A 16752-nucleotide genomic window follows, 5' to 3' on the forward strand; every position below is an offset into this window, starting at 1 on the left:
AACTGATTATGTTTTGTTTAGTCAAAAGGAAATTCATGAGAACCATTACAAAAATATGTGTTGTTTTTTCCAAGTCCTCTCTCTAGAAACAACTCAGACAACTCTTAGTTTCTTTGTTTTCTTTTCCTCGATTTCCTTAGCAATCAAATGGTCTCCATAAGTAAAAACAAATTCTTCTAACGTACCGAATGTTTACTAATATTTTTCTTTTCTTTCCATTTTTTCAGCTACCCAATTGAACTGGTCTCTTAAGTTTTCTTAATTTGCAATCAAAATCTATTTGTTTCTTAAGTTTTCTTCAAAAATTGTACTTATATGTAATCAGAATACTTTGATTTCTTTAGTTTTCATTTCCATCTTCTATCCCGCATATCTAAGTTCCTTATTAACCCACACCAGTTCATACTTATAATATGTTATACGTTTATTTTTAAAAAGTTGAAGATGCTCGTATTGCCAACTAAAAAGGAAAAGTACGGACCTTGATATTCACACAGAGATCTTCCATGTAGTCTTTGGTATCTACGAAAACAAACTTATCAACATATCAGTCAAAGGAAAATTATTACAACCTCTGCAAAATCAAAAGATGATACGGATGTCAAGCGACCCCTTAAGTTAAAGGCCCTAGTGTTAAAGAAAACTGTTAGCATCTATTATTGTAAATACCTGCCAAGAAAAGATGAAAATAAAATATTAGGCATATGAGTGTAAGCTTACAGAACCTTAGTTTTTGTACACTTTCTTCTCCCTTCAATGACAGTTTGTTTCTTATCCGGAAAAATAAAGTGAGCAGGTTAATGATACTCACATGTGCAAAATGCTAATCCTATGGTCTAAAGCTAACTGACTTTTTAAGTGTAAAATCCCTAATTTCACTGCATTTGGATTGATCACAGTTCATGACTTGTTAAACTTGATCTCCTTGGGCATTTTGGGAACTTGACAGCTTATATTTTCTTTAGTCACAGATGTGCCCATAAAAGCAAATTACAGCGACCCAATGTCTACTAAAAACTTGGAGAAGGAACTCAATTAGTCAACGAACAAGTGCCTCACACTTTCATATTAAAGACCAAAGAGAGAAAACCAAGCCGAACTCTTTGAAATTCGTTGGCACACATGCGTCATTGGCTTAATTGAATGTATAATGCATACTTAGATACAATGATTCGAACAATTGTCATAGATTGACATAAGCCTCCAAACTTCAAAAATTGATACCTTAAGAAAGCAGAACCTGTTTTCCTTCATATTTGTGCTCTTTTGATTAGCCTATCTCGCGATCACTTGATTCATTCTAATCACTATGAAAACAGCTTAAGAACAGTTGATAATCTCTAAAACAAAGAGGGAAAACATAGAAATACTATCTGTACTCAAATGAGTTCATTTTGTGTTCAAATTCTAAGTAATTAATAATAAGAAGGATACCAAGAATATTATTTACCCAAATCTTGTAATTAATACTAAGAAAAATACCATGAATTCCATTTTGGGAAGCTGCTTTTAGCTTAGTAGCTCCATTTGAGAATGCAAATATGGCATACCAGTCGAGGGTCCAACCCAAAGGAAGTGAAAGCCTTTTTTACAGTTCAACATACGCTCCTCTGGTGAAAACATGTCCCACAATGCAGCAAAAAATAGAGTCAAAGGAATAATAGTTGGTTTCCATTTAGAACCTCAAAACCCCACTTCAGTCCTTCTCTTAGTGGAGAAAACAGCATCTCTGGTGAAAGTGAATTCGAACTCGGCATCCATTCCTCCATCATACATAGAAGCAACCACATCCTGAAAGTAAGTCCCCTGACGAACTTCCCATCCATCCACTGACTCCGGAGTCTTGAACTTTACAATTGTAAGTTTGCTCTTGCAACTCTTTCCTGCTCGTAATTGCACCATTTTGTTGTTATAGTCCTGCAATGCAAACAGTCAAAAGCTTCACATATGCAACTCTCAACAACAACAACAACAACAACAAAGCCTTTTCCCACTAAGTGGGGTCGGCTATATGAATCCTAGAACGCAATTGCGCTCGGTTTTGTGTCATGTCCTCCGTTAGATCCAAGTACTCTAAGTCTTTTCTTAGAGTCTCTTCCAAAGTTTTCCTAGGTCTTCCTCTACCCCTTCGGCCCTGAACCTCTGTCCCGTAGTCACATCTTCGAACCGGAGCGTCAGTCGGCCTTCTTTGCACATGTCCAAATCACCGGAGCCGATTTTCTCTCATCTTTCCTACAATTTCGTCTACTCCGACTTTACCTCGGATATCCTCATTCCCAATCTTATCCTTTCTCGTGTGCCCACACATCCCACGAAGCATCCTCATCTCCGCTACACCCATTTTGTGTACGTGTTGATGCTTCACCGCCCAACATTCTGTGCCATACAACATCGCTGGCCTTATTGCCGTCCTATAAAATTTTCCCTTGAGCTTCAGTGGCCTACGACGGTCACACAACACGCCGGATGCACTCTTACACTTCATCCATCCAGCTCGTATTCTATGGTTGAGATCTCCATCTAATTCTCCGTTCTCTTGCAAGATAGATCCTAGGTAGCGAAAACGGTCGCTTTTTGTGATCTTCGCTAGATTGCTCCTTTTTTTCATTAGTGTGGATAAGTATATAAATGGATAGAGATAGGAAAGCAAACACAAGATGTACGTGGTTCACCCAGATTGGCTACGTCCACGGAATAGAAGAGTTCTCATTAATTGTGAAGGGTTTACACAAGTACATAGGTTCAAGCTCTCCTTTAGTGAGTACAAGTGAATGATTTAGTACAAATGACATTAGGAAATATTGTGGGAGAATGATCTCGTAATCACGAAACTTCTAAGTATCGGAGTGTGGTGTCGTCTTGACTTGCCTTATCTGTCTCATAGGTAGCATCTTCTCTGGAAGTACTCTTCCTCCATCCAGGGGTGGTATCTTTAATTGGTGGAGATGCACAAGGTAATGTATCAATTTCACTTGAAGCTTACTTGTAGTTTCAGGCTTGGTCAAGCGCGATACAAACCATGTAGTAGGAGTCCCCCAAGTCGCCGAGCTAGGGGGTCTGCTGAAAGAGGTGACAGACAAGGTAAGCAATCAGAGCTCCGACTGATTGTTCACCTTCTCCCCATCTTGCAGCAGCATGAAGGATAAAGAGAAGAAAAATGAGAAGAGATGATATGAGATACTTTTGCTTTTGAAGAAGTAACTTTCCACAGGCTTATTCTTGAACTGAGCTGGAGGGTTTTCTGGTTTCCTCCAGAGTATAAGGTCGACTGAAGAATTTGAGGGTCAAAACAAGTCCATCAAATCTAGAGTACGTTCCACCCTGCTGATATGGGATACTTTTGCTTTTGACAAAGTAATGGATGTATCGGCATGTGTGCTGTTACGCTTGTCTCCACATGCTTCCTTGTATCCTTCGCACTTGCCCTATCTGTTCCTCAAGTAGATGCAGAATCTTCCCTGGAAACATAAGATGTTGAAGATGAGTACTCGAGAGCAATGCCAGGTAAGTAATCAGGTAAGGGGTTTCAGGCAGTCAGTTCCTGGCTGGAATCTTGATTCCAAGTGCTGACTGATTGCTCTCTTTCTCCTTGTCTTGCAGGTAAAAACAAGGCCAAAAGAAAAGACAGGGAAAAAGCATGATATGGGATACTCTTGCTTTTAACCCTGATGATATGAGATATTCTTGCTCTAGTATAGCTTGTTTGCAGAGGTATTATCGGGGGGAAAGAAAGCTGAATATTTCGAAAGGCTTCGTTGGGAGTGCCCTCTCAGATATGATGAAGGGTTGAACATTTTTGCAGGTCTGCCTGTCCGTTGGGATGGAGGTCGACATATATAGGAGTCTCCCTAACAACAAGTAGTAATGCTATTCCTTTACCCTGCTTGGTCATAGCACCGTAGTGGGAGCTGCCAGTTTCACATGTTTTAACTCTGTCAGAGCACTTTGAAAAAGTGGTCTGTGGTATATGGCTCTCGAGATTCGGAGAACGATGCCTCTTCGATTTTTGAGAAAGCAATCATGCTGGGGGTCTGGCTCTCGAGATTCGGAGAGCAGTGTCTCTTCGATTTTTGAGGAAGTAATCATGTTGGGAGTCTGGCTCTCGAGATTCGGAGGGCGGTGCCTCTTCGATTTTGGAGCAAGCAATCTTGTTGGGAGTGTTGTCTCGAATGTGAGTAAAGGTTGGGCATGTTTGCTAGTCTACCTTGCCACGAAGCACAAAGGTTGACACACAGGGACTTTCCAATTATCCAGCAATGGTACTGTTCCTTTACCCTCTCTTCGATTTTGAGAAAGTAGTCATGTTGGGAGTCTGGCTCTCGAGATTCAGAGGACGGTGCCTCTTCGATATCCAGCAGTGGTACTGTTCCTTTACCCTTGTGGGTAATAATATGGTAGCTAGACCTTCAAAATTTATGTGTCCAAACTTTGTTAGTGCTGTTTCTTTGCTATTCTTTTACCTTTCTTGGTCAGAGCGATGTAGTGGGAGCTGCAAGCTTCACGTGCTCAACTTTGGCAGAGAACTTTGGCAAAGTCATCTGTGGTACCCATGAGCTATTGTTGCGTGTGGGAAGTGGATGATTGAACAGTAAGATTCATGTGCTTTCTACTTCACCAGAAGTCTTCGACAGAATGCCCATAATTTCTGCAAAGCTGAGTGTTCGTGTGACAGGTGCTGACAAGGCTAGAAAAGTAGGTGCCTCTTCGATTTCTGAGATCGGCCCTCGTGGTCTCTGAGCAGCCCAACTTTTGAGAAAGCGAGCGCCTCTTCGATTGATTCGGAGAACAATGCCTCATCGATTTTTGAGAAAGCAATCATGCTGTGGGTCTGGCTCTCGAGATTCGGGGAGCAGTGTCTCTTCGATTTTTGATAAAGTAATCATGTTGGGAGTCTGGCTCTCGAGATTCGGAGGGCGGTGCCTCTTCGATTTTGGAGCAAGCAATCTTGTTGGGAGTGTTTTCTCGAATGTGAGTAAAGGTTGGGCATGTTTGCTAGTCTACCTTGCCACGAAGCACAGAGGTTGCCACACAGGGACTTTCCAATTATCCAGCAATGGTACTGTTCCTTTACCCTCTCTTCGATTTTTAAGAAAGTAGTCATGTTGGGAGTCTGGCTCTCGAGATTCGGAGGACGGTGCCTCTTCGATTTTGGAGCAAGCAATCTTATTGGGAGTGTTTTCTCAAATGTGAGTAAAGGTTGGGCATGTTTGCTAGTCTACCTTGCCACGAAGCACAGAGGTTGACACACAGGGACTTTCCAATTATCCAGCAGTGGTACTGTTCCTTTACCCTTGTGGGTAATAATATGGTAGCTAGACCTTCAAAATTTATGGGTCTAAACTTTGTTAGTGCTGTTTCTTTGCTATTCTTTTACCCTTCTTGGTCAGAGCGATGTAGTGGGAGCTGCAAGCTTCACGTGCTCAACTTTGGCAGAGAACTTTGGCAAAGTTATCTGTGGTACCCATGAGCTATTGTTGCGTGTGGGAAGTGGGTGATTGAACAGTAAGATTCATGTGTTTTCTACTTCCCCAGAAGTCTTCGACAGAATGCCCATAATTTCCGCAAAGCTGAGTGTGCGTGTGACAGGTGCTGACAAGGCTAGAAAAGTAGGTGCCTCTTCGATTTCTGAGATCGGCCCTCGTGGTCTCTGGGGAGCCCAGCTTTTGAGAAAGCGAGCGCCTCTTCGATTTCTGAGATCGGCCTTCGTGGTCTTTGAGCAGCCCAACTTTTGAGAAAGCAAACGCCTCTTCGATTTCTGAGATCAACCCTTGTGATCTCTAAGCAGCCCAGCTTTTGAGAAAGCAAACGCCTCTTCGATTTCTGAGCATGCGCCTCTTCGATTTCTGAAGCTCTGTCGAGTGCAGATTTTTATAGGGGCTGGCATTAAATTCCAAAGCACACTTGAATCTCCACCAGTAGAAGCTTCATTCTTGCACTTCTAAGATTTTGATTTGTCCGACCTCTTCTCTCTTCAACACCTTTGAAAATGTCTGGCCCCTCCGACCGTCGTTTTGACTTGAACCTTGTTGAAGAGGCAGCCCCGCCTTCTCCAGACAACATATGGCGCCCATCCTTCGTCTCCCCTACTGGTCCTCTTACCGTTGGGGATTCCGTGATGAAGAATGATATGACCGCTGCGGTGGTGGCCAGGAACCTTCTCACTCCCAAAGATAACAGACTACTTTCCAAACGGTCTGATGAGTTAGCTGTTAAGGATTCGCTGGCTCTCAGTGTTCAGTGTGCAGGTTCTGTGTCTAATATGGCCCAACGTCTATTTGCTCGAACCCGCCAAGTTGAATCATTGGCGGCTGAAGTGATGAGTCTCAAACAGGAGATTAGAGGGCTCAAGCATGAGAATAAACAGTTGCACCGGCTCGCACATGACTATGCTACAAACATGAAGAGAAAGCTTGACCAGATGAAGGAAACTGATGGTCAGGTTTTACTTGATCATCAGAGATTTGTGGGTTTGTTCCAAAGGCATTTATTGCCTTCGTCTTCTGGGGCTGTACCGCGTAATGAAGCTCCAAATGATCAACCTCTGATGCCTCCTCCTTCTAGGGTTCTGTCCAGTACTGAGGCTCCAAATGATCCCCCTCCGGTGCCTTCTCTTTCTGGGGCTCTACGGACTGCTGAGACTTCTCCTAAGCAACCTTTGTGAAGGCTCCCTCTTGTGTGTTTATTTTGACTCATGTATATGTATATATTTGTAGCTTATCGGGGATATCAATAAATAAGCTTTCCTTCATTTCAACGTATTGTGTTAAATACACCAAAGCCTTCTTCGCTAAGTTCTTTGAATTTTCTTTTGTTGAAGCTTGTATGTTGAAGCTTTCTGAGTGGAGCATGTAGGTTGGGGTAGTGTTCCCTTAATTTCCCGAGTGAAGAAAACTTCTCGGTTGGAGACTTGGAAAATCCAAGTCACTGAGTGGGATCGGCTATATAAATCTTAGAACGCCATTGTGCTCGATCCTGTGTCATGTCCTTCGTTAGATCCAAGTACTCTAAGTCTTTTCTTAGAGTCTCTTCCAAAGTTTTCCTAGGTCTTCCTCTACCCCTTCGGCCCTGAACCTCTGTCCCATAGTCACATCTTCTAATCGGAGCGTCAGTAGGCCTTCTTTGCACATGTCCAAACCACCGTAACCGATTTTCTCTCATCTTTCCTTCAATTTCGGCTACTCCTACTTTACCCCGGATATCCTCATTCCTAATCTTATCCTTTCTCGTGTGCCCACACATCCAACGAAGCATCCTCATCTCCGCTACACCCATTTTGTGTACGTGTTGATGTTTCACCGCCCAACATTCTGTGCCATACAGCATCGCCGGCCTTATTGCCGTCCTATAAAATTTTCCCATGAGCTTCAGTGGCATACGGCGGTCACACAACACACCGGATGCACTCTTCCACTTCATCCATCCAACTTGTATTCTATGGTTGAGATCTCCATCTAATTCTCCGTTCTTTTGCAAGATAGATCCTAGGTAACGAAAACGGTCGCTCTTTGGTATTTCTTGATCTCCGATCCTCACCCCTAACTCGTTTTGGCCTCTATTTGCACTGAACTTGCACTCCATATATTCTGTCTTTGATCGGCTTAGGCAAAGACCTTTAGATTCCAACACTTCTCTCCAAAGGTTAAGCTTTGCATTTACCCCTTCCTGAGTTTCATCTATCAACACTATATCGTCTGCGAAAAGCATACACCAAGGAATATCATCTTGAATATATCCTGTTAACTCATCCATTACCAACGCAAAAAGGTAAGGACTTAAGGATGAGCCTTGATGTAATCCTACAGTTATGGGAAAGCTTTCGGTTTGTCCTTCATGAGTTCTTACGGCAGTCTTTGCTCCTTCATACATATCCTTTATAGCTTAGATATATGCTACTCGTACTCCTTTCTTCTCTAAAATCCTCCAAAGAATGTCTCTTGGGACCCTATCATACGCTTTTTCCAAATCTATAAAGACCATGTGTAAATCCTTTTTCCCATCTCTATATCTTTCCATCAATCTTCGTAAGAGATAGATTGCCTCCATGTTTGAGCGCCCTGGCATGAACCCGAATTGATTGTCCGAAACCCGTGTCTCTTGCCTCAATCTATGCTCAATGACTCTCTCCCAGAGCTTCATTGTATGACTCATTAGCTTAATACCCCTATAGTTCATGCAATTTTGTACGTCGCCCTTATTCTTGTAGATAGGCACCAAAGTGCTCGTTCGCCACTCATTTGGCATCTTCTTCGTTTTCAAAATCTTATTGAAAAGGTCAGTGAGCCATGTTATACCTGTCTCTCCCAAAAGTTTCCACACTTCGATTGGTATATCGTCTGGGCCTATTGCTTTTTTATGCTTCATCTTCTTCAAAGCTACAACCACTTCTTCCTTCCGGATTCGACGATAAAAAGAGTAGTTTATACACTCTTCTGAGTTACTCAACTCCCCTAAAGAAGCACTCATTTCATGTCCTTCATTGAAAAGATTATGAAAATAACCTCTCCATCTGTCTTTAACCGCGTTCTCTGTAGTAAGAACCTTTCCATCCTCATCCTTGATGCACCTCACTTGGTTTAGGTCCCTTGTCTTCTTTTCCCTTGCTCTAGATAGTTTATAGATATCCAACTCTCGAAGGGTAAAATTCAAATCCAACATTGAACCAACCCATTAACTTAAAAGACATCAAAACCGAAACAGATTACTAAATATCAAAAAGGAGTATTTCAAGGATATGGCGATAAGGATCACACCTGAAATGCTATAGTAAGATTGTAGACCCCTCTTTGATCAACCCTGCAGAGGTCTTCCTTGATAGTAGAGCGTGCAGTAGCACAATAGATAATCTTGTTACAGCCCTGTACTGCGGTGTACAGGGTAGCAGGACCATCCATATCCCCAGTCAATGGCAAGACATATGAAAGAAGATTGAAAATGATAACACCCACCATTTAACCAAGTAAAAGCAGAGTTAACGCAGAGAAAACAACAAAAAATATCTTGCAAACCCTCGATTTATCGGTAAAGCACATCAAAACCAAACAGTCAAGAAAATAGTTTAAAACCAATTCTATATTTCTAATCAGAAGATGTGCAATTTTTTTTTATTCGTCAATTTGTGGCACTTCATTCTCAATAAAGAGCACTTCACAAAATTCCAGATCTGCTACAACATCAAAGGTCAGACCGAATAGGAAAACGACATCATTCATTATCCAAATTGAAACAACAATCCCACTAAAATTGACTACTCATAAGAATCTCATTCCACAAAACAACTGCAGGCAAAAAAAATCCCCAAGATACATACTATCATCCAAATCATCCACCGCCATTAACAAAAGCACAACCCATATCTTCCTTCAGCTAAGATTAAAGAAAAAATTGAAACCCTAATCATTCTCGAACATGCTTTTGGAATCAGAATAGAAAGGAAACTTGAAATTAGAGGATCATGCAGAACTGGGCTGGGGATTGGACTTGTGCTCTGAATCGACCTCTTCCTCTTCCTCTTCAGATTGATCACCGAATAGGTTCTACATCACCTGGTGCCGCTTCTCCTCCCCCATCGCTGCTGCTGTGTGTTGTGGTCAGAGCCCTCAAACTACTGACATTAAATAGTTCATTTCATTAGATCATTGGAACTATCACCATAGCATCCTGCAAATTTCGAGAAGTGTGTGTTGAAACAAATCTGAAAAGGAATGAAAACCCTGTTAACCAAACCCATCAACAGTAACATAAGCCTCACCAATCGTAGCAAACAAAATCAATCAGACTCGGCGAAATTCAGTCAACAATACAAAAAATACTCTGAAACCCATCAGCCAATATACAGCACGTAGAAGCAACACAATTTTTTTCCTTACCAAGCAATTAAGATGTATTTACTTATACACTAAGTTTTGCTAACAATATGTTGGAAAACTGAATACTTACACCGCATCCAAATCCCTCTTACATGCTTTTGGAATGGTCTAGTCTCTCCAATCTCTCATTTTGCAATCCATCTCTTACTAATTTGGCGTCAGTCTCTTGAGACTTAGAAATCTTTCACTCAAACATAATCATATATAAGGGAATGTTTGGTATTATTTTTGGATCCAATTTATTGTTTTGAAACTAATGCGTATTAATTAATTTAGCCACATTTATCATTTATTTAAAAAGGACAAAAAATCAGATGCAATTAAGATTCCAAATAGACCCTAAGTAACCTCAGCTGAGTGGTGTACAAATCAATGCCCATTCTTTTCTAGTGAGCTATGATAAATTCAATTGGACAAAAATAAGTACATCTGTCAGTTGATGCTCAGACTTTACAGAAGTCAAATAAATTAAAATGTTGATCAACTTCAACATGTTTACGTCAATCATGTTGAACTGGAGTGTGAGTGGGAGTATAGAAAGCCTTGTGAAGTTAACCCAAGTTTGCATCAGTGCCAAGGCGGAACTTGACATTTCACCATGGCTAAAAAAACTCCTACAGAAACCTAACCGGTGCAAGAAATTGAATAGAAACTTCTTATTTGCTGCTCATTTCGGAAGGCCAGTTCGAAAAAACCTCCTATTTTAGATTGCAAATTTTGTGATGACAAAAGATAAAGTAGAACATAATAAGTTTTCTGCACTCTTCTCTATTTCCAGAAATAGAACTTGATACTGTCACGGCCACGAAAAATTCATCGGCACCCTACCTGATGCAAGCAACGGACTAGGAACTTTAATTGGGTGCTCATTTCAGAATGTCAGTTGGAAAACATCCTATTTTCTATTCAATCTCTTTGCCCACTGCATTACAACACATCAGAGTGTTTTCTTCACTGCGTATATAAAAAATCTTCGGTGCTCTTAGTGATTTCCTATCAATACTGGATTCTATATTTGGTCAATTCTTAAATCTATACTTTACTGGACCTGTTTAGTCATTCAACACCTCACAACTTCCAAAAAAATTCACCATCATGCCAACATGCTTGGGTGATTAACTAGTGAACATACAGACAGCCCTGATTCAAAACATTTCTCAAGAGAAATTCATGTTCAAAACAACTTAAAACTCCAAGCATTAACCAAACAAAATGATTAGGAGGATGAAAGATAGAAACTTGTAACAGAGAACAATTGCCCAAAATAGAAAACACTTTATTCCTCCCCAATTTCTGAAAATCCAGAGAAAGCGGGATTAACTTCAGATACAATCCCACACTTGAAAAAGCTAATGTGCTTCACTTTCAATACCAAACCGCTAGTCTTGTATGCATGCATGTATACACACTACTGAAAAGAGTAATTCTTAATCCAGCATGGGCAGAATAGTACCGTTACCCTCAAACGGGCAAGGCTAAAGGGCGAGATGCGGGTTTAGTGCATTGTGGGTGTGTGGGTTTGTTAACTTAACCAAGTAAAACAACTACTAATCCAGCCATTTTTCCTACTCTATTCCAAACTTATTCCCAAAGTCTGCTACTAATAGGACTCATTACTAGTGAGGAAGAAAGATTTAGCACTACATGTTAAGAGCATGAGGTACACATCAAACGGAACACACTCAAATCAAAAACATAAATTCCTAATCAATGTATAATCATTATTGGGATTCGCATTCTTCAACCAAACTATGAACAAAAGAGCCAGGCCAATGAACAGAAAATAAACTTAAATTACAACATAAAGCAGAGTAAGTATTTAAACATCAACAACTTCAGACAAAAACTATGAAGTTCCGATTCCTCAAATGCATATTCCAAATTGCAGTACAAACACTAAGCACAAAAACCATAGATAAAGTAAAACAACAGACAATGCACTTTCCCCAAATAACTCAATTTACCTCTGACTCTCATACCGCTTTGGCCTCCGCCTTGGCATTCCCTCTCTCGACCTTTTTCGCCTCCGCCTTATCTGGTTTCGCCGCCTCCCCTGAGCAACACCCACCTTCATGATGGTGATGATGGTGGTGATGCCCATGCCCATGCCCATGCCCATGCCCATTCCCATGACCATGCACATGCCCATGACTATGTCCATGCACTTTCTTCCCCTTGAGCTCCTTCCTCATATCATACGCATCTTCCCCATCGGCATATTACTTCGCCTTCACATCATGAATCTTATATCCCAAAGTCTCAGTGTACAAATTGAACGCTGCCCGATTGCTCTTCCTCACATGAAGCGACACGTACTCCGCCGCAAACACCTGTTCCCTGGCGTTCTGGGCGGCGTTCATGAGCTTGGTGGCGAGGCCGAGTTTGCGGTAGGTGCGGAGGACGGCGAGGGAGGTAATGTGGCCGTGGCACTCGTTACTCTCCTCCTCCATCTTGGCCAGGACGTAGCCGACGATGCGACCGTTGTAGTCTTCGGCGACGTAGAGGAGCTGCGGCCATGAGAGGATGTGATAGAGGTAGTACTTCATCTGGCAACTCTCAGGGAGGCAGAAAAGGTTGCAGGCTTGCATCGCCAGGAGGTTGTCGATTGCGGCCTTGCGTATGCACACCATTTGTGGTGCTCCTGGAGTTTCTAGGGTTAGGGTTTTGGTGTGGGAATTTTGTTTTTAGGGAAGAAGAGAGGAGTGAGGTCAAAAGAAATATGGGGTCTTGTGGGATTTTCAATGGGATTGGGCTTGGGCTGAGTTATGGGCTTGATGAGTTTAATTATGGGCTTAAAGTCCATACCTTTCAAAAAAATTAAATACCGAAAAAAATCATTTCGTCGATTTTTCTCTTGAACTTTTATTTTTCTCCATTCTTTTACCTTCATGTACCATCATGTTTCTCTGTAATTCATCTAAACTTTCATTAAACCCGTCTCATTTAAAAAAAGACGATAGCAAAAAAATAATATTTCGTAACCAACGTGAATTTTTCGAACAAAAAATGGGATGTAATGCTCGACGAGAGAAATTAACCATTTATAATTTTCCACATGGGAAATTGGCAAGAATTAGGGAAATTGGTGAAATACTCAAACTAGAAATATGAACGCCGACCCTCCAAGGTCAAATTCTTCCATCTAACATTCATTTTCAGCACATCATCTGCAATTTCCAGTTTTGATTCTACGTTTCTTGTCAATCGGTTCAATTCTTGAACCATCAGTAAAATCGACCTACTATTTTTCTCAGAGGACTCGACGGAAAACAGGTTTGTATTTCAAAGATGAAGAATTTGTTGTAGTTTATACACGAACCATAAAATAAACTTTATACATATACATTATCATGAATATCATACATGTCCTAGCAAAATAAGAGTGGTCGTCTTACTCAAATTTTCAGATTCTGATGTACTTATCGTAGTGCGTGGTGATAACCTTCCTCATCCCGACAGTCAAACACGTAATCGGAGCCCGTCTGGTACTAAGAATGCTCTCAACGGGGGTATCTTCTGAAAGCCTCGTTCCTCTCATTCTTTGGGTAGCCCCAATCGTGTTTCGAGAACTTGATGACAAATATCCATCCAAGACGCAACTTGAGATTACTTCACCTGTTTTTTGGTTCAGAAGACGAAGCACACCGTCTATTCCACCAACCGCCAATGTTGATGCATCATTTCTCATGTGTTGCAAAGATGATACCCTATTTGGACTCACTCGTGTCTACCATAAACATGTCATTGTCCTGAATCATACCATATAACAGAAGAATAGGGTCAATTAACATGCAACTGTATTACGTCATCTGTTACTGTCGAGATAGTAAAATAAAAGGGTGGAGACAGAGAAAACAAGGTCGTAAAGGGTGAGTTTTGCATACAACTTTTAAGATGACAAAACAACCATATAAAAACTACGGATTTTTTCTTTTGGTTAAAAGTTGTGGGTTTTCTTTTAAACATAATTAATGTACAGTTAAATGGGCATTTAACAGAAATCCCCTTAGAATATGTCGTTAAATTGACACTTCCATTTGAAAACGCACTCAGGGCCATCAGACTCTATTTTTGATTAAAATCCCTTGTCTATTAGAGAGGAGGGCTAATGTCTCAAAACCATTGACACTTCCATTGGGTGAACGATGGAGGGAAAAATTGGGGGTCTGCACACTTTTTCATCGTTGCTTTTATTGAAGTTTTCATCTTGAAGCAACTCTCATTCTGTAGAAAGGACAAGCTTTCCATCTACTAATGATATCATCTAAGATGATTTGAAGTAATCAAACCTTGTATTCGAAATTCTAACAAAGTAAAATATGGAAACGATTATGACATAGACTTTCATCAAGCTCCAGTATGAAACCAGGCAAATTAAATTTCTTAAAATAGCTTTTGAAGTCATATTTCATACCTAATGTCACAGCATAATGCAAATCCAACAGCGTATCCAGCAAATACTAAGTGAGAGCCCGGGTTGAAACACAAAGTCTTTATGCCTGCAATGAAAATTTGAGACTAGATTTATGTTCTCTCTCGCGAATATAATGTCCTTGTCACTCCAAGGGGAAGGATTACTCAAAACCCATAAGTATGTTATTTAGACTATTGATATATTGTAAGTGCCAACACTTCCAAACAACTGCAATCAAAATCCTTACCCTTTCGCTTCCACTTGAATATATTTTATTTAATAAGGACAAAATGAGACAAATAGTAAGACTACACCCAGCGGTTATAAGATACGACAAACAAATATGAGACGGTGCAATTATGACTTCTACATGATCCCATTTGCAGTTTCATGAACTACTCAAAATTATATGGACAAAGTATAGTGTATCTCTGTCGATATGTACGACGGAATGAGTTACCCAGCACATAATGAATCAGATATACTAGACTGAGTGGTGGAGGATGAAAAAAGAACGTAATCAGTGTCCTGATAAGTTTTCGAATTTATTTTAGTTTTATGCATCAGAAGTTATAACTGGAATGTAGGTGTCCCTTATAACAATGGTAGAACATGCATAAAATGTAACCTGAGGAATCATTTGATCTTAAATTCGCAACCTGCTCACTAGATCAAAGTCCAGATATTGTGATACCACCAAGAGATGAACCACTAAGTATCAACTGATCATCACTCAAACATAAGCATGTTACTGGCCCTGCATGTGCTCTGCAATAAGAAATCAAAAGAAATCCATAAACCATTGAGCAGCATATAAATTCATATTACAAAAAATACTAAACATTTTATGCCAGACGAGAAGTTTATTCTAAATTCTAACTTATATTTCCCATTTTTCGTCTTACGGCAAGAAATTTTTTGCCTCTAGAAATTTAAATGAATGTCTACAAGTCAAAAGGTATCTTCTTAAGCTATATAAATTCACTGTATTCTTTACAAGAAACATGAAAACAAATACAAACACCAATATAGAAGCTACATTACGTTCCTTGCAGTACACACCTAACATTTTTTACTGTACATGTCAAATACACGACCTGTCCCATCCTCGCATCCAACCACAGCCTCAGGATCGCAATAACTACATGAGAACAAAATGTGAAAAACGAGACATTTTTAATTGTTACGGAAACTCGGATGGTACATCATGTGTTTTTATATAAGTGATGAGAAATTTTACTTTTTAAGTTATTAACTTTTTAACACACATATCTCACTATTTGTATAATAATAATACGTGATGTATCACCTCGTGTGCGAATCACATTTAAAAATCTGTCATGAAATACAAACACCAAAAGTAAACCTCCATATGTAACAGTAATAACCCGTTCCAAATTACGAGTTAAATTACGTTTTTGACCTTGGGTTTATCCATTCGGCCCAAATCATTGGGCTATTCTAGTATCAGCCCAAAGACTCGGCCCAGTCTTTTCTTTCCTCTTTTTCCTTCAGAGGAAATGGGAGGAATGGTCCCTTAACTATTCTCGAATTGTAGCTTTAGTCCCTAAACTAAAAAATCATTATATTTTGTCCTAGAACTTGATAAGATGTGGAGCGTTAGTCCTTCATCACCAATTCCGTTAAGTTTTAGTTAAAAGTGTTTACATGTTTGTTTCACCTATATATATATATATATATATATATATATATAGAAAAGATGAAAATTGCAACAAAAATTGCAGGCCTACCTCATCCACCAACACTCGCAGGCCACCCCTTCAACTTCATTCTTTGATACACTCCCCGCCAACCTCCCACTTCCAACCCCCAATCGTTAATCCCCACTCCCCAGCCGACCCCAGCCGACCCCAACCTGTAGCCCATGGAGCACAGCCTTCACCCAAACCCCGAACCCGCATCCCACAAAGTTCTTGAATCTTACCTGTCGAGACAGCGAGATGGATGTCATTGTGAATTCGTTTACAAAGGGAGACGTGTTCGAAATTTGGATTAGAAACTTTCTTTTGTTTTGGTTGTTTGCAGAGTGCTACAATGGTGTGGCTGGGGTTTGGAGGAGGCAAGGCAGAAGGAAAGACGGGAGACGTGTTCGAAATTTGGATTAGAAACTTTCTTTTGTTTTGGTTGTTTGCAGAGTGCTACAATGGTGTGGCTGGGGTTTGGAGGAGGCGGGCAGAAGGAAAGACAGGAGAGGAAGAGAGAGAGAGAGAGATAACTTCTAATTTTTTATTTTTTTTCTTTCTCTATGTTTGTATTTATTTTTATTTTGAATTTTTAAGCCACGTGGCATTTAGTGAACAAAAATATGGAGCCCACAAAGACCACGTCATCAAACTAACGGAAAATCTCACGGTGTTAGTATGGAGGGACCAATGCTCTACATTTTGTTAAGTTCAGGGATCAAATCTAATGAATTTTTAGTTTAAGGACCAAAACTACAATTTGATCATA

At 40.3% G+C, this 16752-nt stretch overlaps 2 protein-coding genes across 5 annotated transcripts in view; both read right to left on the reverse strand.

Annotated features, from left to right (window-relative positions):
- LOC108173665 (protein HIGH CHLOROPHYLL FLUORESCENCE PHENOTYPE 173, chloroplastic) overlaps positions 1-16752 on the reverse strand; it is a 62968-nt gene that overhangs the window by 13618 nt on the left and 32598 nt on the right. The window contains exon 6 of one of the 2 annotated variants that reach the window (XM_070825149.1): positions 1669-1917. The exons of the other annotated variant lie outside the window; for it this stretch is intronic. Within the exon in view, the coding sequence (XP_070681250.1) occupies positions 1684-1917 (234 nt within the window). The 3' untranslated portion in view covers positions 1669-1683. Of the gene's footprint in view, positions 1-1668; positions 1918-16752 lie in introns of those variants that run through there. 2 annotated transcript variants of the gene reach the window in all.
- LOC103438413 (N-terminal acetyltransferase A complex catalytic subunit NAA10) lies at positions 9189-12568 on the reverse strand. Of its 3 annotated transcripts, none has more exons than XM_070825152.1 (2): positions 11831-12568; positions 9189-9691 (listed from the first exon to the last, which is right to left on the reverse strand). In XM_070825152.1, exon 1 carries the CDS (start codon positions 12494-12496, stop codon positions 12086-12088), a length of 411 nt encoding a protein of 136 aa, XP_070681253.1. In that variant the 5' UTR covers positions 12497-12568; the 3' UTR covers positions 9189-9691; positions 11831-12085. The 3 variants fall into 3 exon arrangements, with proteins under 3 accessions (XP_070681253.1, XP_070681254.1, XP_070681255.1); XM_070825153.1 differs by having other exon boundaries at positions 9365-9657; XM_070825154.1 differs by lacking the exon at positions 9189-9691 and having other exon boundaries at positions 11838-11965; positions 12008-12568.

Source organism: Malus domestica, chromosome 07 (assembly GCF_042453785.1).
Source record: "Malus domestica chromosome 07, GDT2T_hap1".
Taxonomy (NCBI): Eukaryota; Viridiplantae; Streptophyta; class Magnoliopsida; order Rosales; family Rosaceae; genus Malus; species Malus domestica.